Source organism: Eptatretus burgeri, chromosome 14, assembly GCF_056783735.1.
Source record: "Eptatretus burgeri isolate ZD-2024b chromosome 14, Ebu_testis_v1, whole genome shotgun sequence".
In the NCBI taxonomy this organism is placed as follows: Eukaryota; Metazoa; Chordata; class Myxini; order Myxiniformes; family Myxinidae; genus Eptatretus; species Eptatretus burgeri.
The window spans coordinates 46,851,085-46,855,573 of NC_140974.1; the positions used below are offsets into that span (position 1 = coordinate 46,851,085).

The window sequence follows — 4,489 nt, forward strand, 5'->3', positions numbered from 1 at the left end:
GTACGGCAGAGATAAAACAGAGGGAGTCATCAGCAAAGAGATAAAGAGGATTTTCCAGAGTCAGAGAGATCATTAATGAAAACCAGAAAAACAATGGCCAGAACGCTGCCTTGAGGAACTCCAGCCTGGACAGAAAGATGGGATGAAAGAATTCCATTTAGGGCCACATGTTGACTGCGACAGGAGAGGAAGTCTGCGAGCCATGAGTGGAGATGGCCTTGGATACCATTGGAAGAGAGTTTGGTGAGCACGGCAGGGTGCCAGACCGTCTCAAAAGCACGCGATACGTCCAGCATTGAGGACCTCCATCCATTGTTGGGAGAGCATAAGAAACATATCCATGGTAGAGTGACCTGGTCTGAAACCAAATTGATGATTGGAAATCAAGCCATTGGAGAAGTGGAAGGATTTCATGTCTGAAGCGACGATGGATTCCATAACCTTGCTGATGATTGGGAGAAGGTTGATTGGTCTGTTGTTGCACGGTTCTGTTTTTGCACCTTTTTGTGCAGGGCAGGATTGTTTGCTAATTTCCATGTAGATGGCAGATGACCTTGAGCAAATGAGAGGGTAAATAGAACACAGAGAGGGTGAGCAATAGCAGAGGAGCAGGTTTTTAGGACACGTGGGCTGCCGTCTGGAACGGTTGCAGAATCTGAGTCGAGGTTTGACAGCAAGCTCTCCACTTTGTCAGAGGAAAAGGATACAGAGTCCAGGGATAGTTGGGTGCGACTTAGTCAGGTGGGTACAGAAAGCGATGGGTTTTGGACACAATATTTCGATGCAAATACCGAGTTTAGACATTCAGTCTTTTCACTTGCGGTATCAGCAGTGCGGCAATTTGAGGTAAGGGAGGGGATGGAGGGGCTAACATACACCAGAAACAGATTTGATTGGATGCCACCAGCATTTGGAGGAGGGAGAGAGGTTTGAGAGTTCAGTGCAATTGTTGTGCAATTGTTTGATGCAATCTAAAAAAATGTTTGGTGCAATTGTTGGTTGGATATGCTGCCAATGTGCATATGCTGTAAACCTCCTGTTCTGCTGTGTTTTAGTGCACTTCTTGATTGTCATGGTGGTGCATGTAGCAAGGACTTCATTATTTTTTGAAGTGTTGTTCATCTTTACGACCCTCTCTCACTCAAACTGTGCCCTGAAATTGCTTTATAGGCTTGGGTCTAGCTTGAAGACCAAAGGTTTTAGTTCTTTGTATGACATGCAGGTATTTGTTCTATTATCATCACACTACTCATTCCTGTCACAATTTAGAGAACAATAATTCCACATTGAACTGACAAAGAGCTAGGCTACTCAAAAGGTTGCACATAACCTTGGTACTTTGGTGATCATTCGGCACGATCTGTCATATTTTCTGCAAAGATAATTAAAATACTTTTTCTTCAGGAACCAGTTATTGAAATTGTATTTCTCATCCCCCTACCCTTTCTAAACCTCTGATGCTCTTCTCCCATCTCCATCTCTACCCTCTTCCTTATCCTCTCATCCAGAATCCTCTCCAGCATCTTCTCATTACATGACTGAAGAGTGTAATGCCCCTGTACTTCCCCAGATCTTGAACATCGTCCTTCCCCTTTCATATCGGCACAATTTAAAAAAATCACAGTTCGAACGTCATTCAGTGTCTCTGTTCGACCCTTATCACGCTCTGAGTCCAAAATCATACAGAGCACCAGCAGCACCAACCGTCAATTCATTACATCGCACCACAGGCTGAATCAAGCCCACGAGCACAAATAGCACCTGTGGCACAACCCGCCGATCCTCTCCACCACACAGCAAGCCAAATTATATGTATTTATTTATTTGTTTGTTTGATTGTTTATTTTCAACAAAAGCCTCAATATAAATGTGGTAAATTAGTTAATGGTCATTGGAAAATTGGTTAACAGGCTAGTTCATCAGTTAGATCGTTCATATGCAGAACAAGGCTGAGGGGGAGCATCATAGGCTGAGCTGCTGATTGAATGTCCTTTGCTGGTTAGGGCAGGAATTTGGTCAAGGTGCCGGCAATAGCTCGCCGACTCTTCACGAAGGACAGTGTGGGATCTTCACCGTCCACCAACGAATGCTGACAGACTGGTCGCCCATTTTATCGTCCATCCAAGGGATGAGCATATATTAATGAATCACCCTGTTTGTGAAACACCGGGATGACATTTTATTGCCGTGTGGGCGTTCAATCTCAGGCAAGACAGCTTAGAAGTGAGTGTGCGTATCTCGAGGTCTAGGCCATCCTTTCAGCCCTAATGGACGAGTTGAGACCCCGTAAAAATACTTAGGTTGGCAGATATTACCTAATGACTTCACAAACCAGATGCAGGTGCATCGCATAGTTTGTGAAAAAGTCTGTGTTTAATACTTTGAATTCAAAACTTTATTTGTTTAACACCACCTCTCTTCCCCAAATTATTTCACTGTCCTGCCAACAAGCTGTTATTACAGCAACGGTTTGCTTTACCAGCCACTTGTTTGGAATGAATTTTGAGATCTCGATTCGGTTCCTTTCCTATTAAAAGTATGCAACAGTCAAATGTTGATTGAAATAGTGATCTATTTTATGCATTAACACGTCACTAATTTAGAATTGTGTGAAAAATAAGAGGACTGCTTGTTGAAGAAGCATTTCCCCAACACAATGCTTTGTCGTAAATATGTTTCAGAGTTCAGTGACCTTACCTCTTTACCTGTTTTATTTTCTTTCTCTCTGCTCTTTGCCCTTGCTCCTAGTTTGCTGGAGTCCAAAAGGGAAGCAGTTGGTTTGTGGAAAAGTGAATGGAACAATGACACAGTATTCACAAGTGAGGACTTATTGGGATGAAACCAGTTACTTGAAATTCAATTGTGGTGTTTTCACAGGTTGGGTACATTGCATGTGAGGTTATAACAATCAGCACATGGTTTTAACAGTTTCATTTTGTTTATTTGGCTTCTGAGTATTTCTAAGGCAGTGTTTGAAAGGTTACACTGCTAGCCCATGCTTACTTGAGTGCCACTTCAACTAAATATGTCAACTGAACATTGAGATAATTAGACAGCTTGGTGTTGGCGCAGTGGTTAGGGCAGCGGCTTGGGATCCAAAAGGTCCTGAGTTCAAGCCCCGTTGGGCCACTGAATTAATACACCACGGGGTTGACTCAGCCTGTCATCCTTCCGAGGTCGGCGAAATGAGTAACAGTGTACTGGGCCGGTGTATACCCCGGTTAAAATAGGTGTACCATATCCCTGTGTCGTAAGAGGCGACCAGGGTTGCGTCAGGAAGGGCATCCGGCGTAAAACATGTGCTAAATCACTATGCGGATCATATGGATGATCCGCTGTGGCGACCCATAACGGGAGCAGCCGAAAGAAGAAGAAGAAGAACATTGAGATAATTACTTCTGCCACCGAAGGTTGATGCAGGTTATGTTTTCACCCCTGTCTGTCTGTCTGTCTGTCTCTGTTTTTCTGTATATGTTTGTGTGTCTGTCTCGGTGAGCAGGATATCTCAAAAAAAATGTTATTGATGGAGTCGAATGAAATTTGGTGGACAGATGTTGGGTGTGTAACAAAGATGAATCGATTAGATTTTGGTAAAGATCTGGATCCAGATATGAGAATTAAAAAAAAAGATTCTTCACCATTGAGAGGGCCAAAACGACATACTATATAGCATTAGGAGGAGATTGGGACCATACTCTGTGCAGAGCGTTGGTGCTGCTTAAGCAGTCTCCTTGGCTATTGGGCACAATCCTGGATGGGTCGCCACTCCGACACAGTATACCAGCTGGGTGTGCTCTGGCTTTCAAAAGGAATTAGCCACTGTGGCTAATCCAGGTTTAGAATGATTAGCCACAGGAGAAAGGAAATTGCCACATTTTTTTCAAAAGTTTTTTTTTTAGCAATATGAAATAATAAGTTAATTTTAAGGTGGATGTGTGAGTTTGATGGGTGAGGTTGGTTGGATGAGTGAGTTGTATTGTTCAGATTGGTTGGATGAGTGAGTTTTGTGAGATGAGTGAGCCTCTTGCTCTGTTTCCATTCACATTCATATTTATACACCTCTTCACACAGCTGCCAACCGCCATCCTTTTCACATGTCTGAACCATCGCAACCTACCCCAACACATAACCTCACTAATGCTTTCTCTACTTTACCTATTTCTTAATTCCACATTTGGTTTGCTATCCTTCAGTGTCATGTGACGCATCCCTCTCACCATTCTCATTTTATTTCGTTCACACCTGCGTTCATCCTCCTTTTTGATCACCCATGTTTCACTTCCGTACAACATCACGCTTCTAACGCAAGCTGCATAAAGTTTTCCCTTTAATCGGAGGGAGGTCCCTTTTGATGTCAAAAGGGGAAACAACTCCCTAAACTTCCTCCAGCCACTTCTAATTCTTGCATTCACTGTTGCTTCCACACCACCACCTTCACCAATCATATCACCAAGATGATAACAGAATTTATCTACAGATTCCAAGGATA

At 43.1% G+C, this 4,489-nt stretch overlaps 1 protein-coding gene across 1 annotated transcript in view; it reads left to right on the forward strand.

Moving 5' to 3' along the window:
- The window catches only part of LOC147013103 (nuclear pore complex protein Nup214-like), a 29,911-nt gene extending 26,843 nt beyond the window's left edge, over positions 1-3,068 (forward strand). The window contains exon 5 of the mRNA XM_085854677.1: positions 2,749-3,068. Within this exon, the coding sequence (XP_085710803.1) occupies positions 2,749-2,897 (149 nt within the window). The 3' untranslated portion in view covers positions 2,898-3,068. The remainder of the gene's footprint in view (positions 1-2,748) is intronic.
- The last annotated feature ends 1,421 nt before the right edge of the window (positions 3,069-4,489 follow it).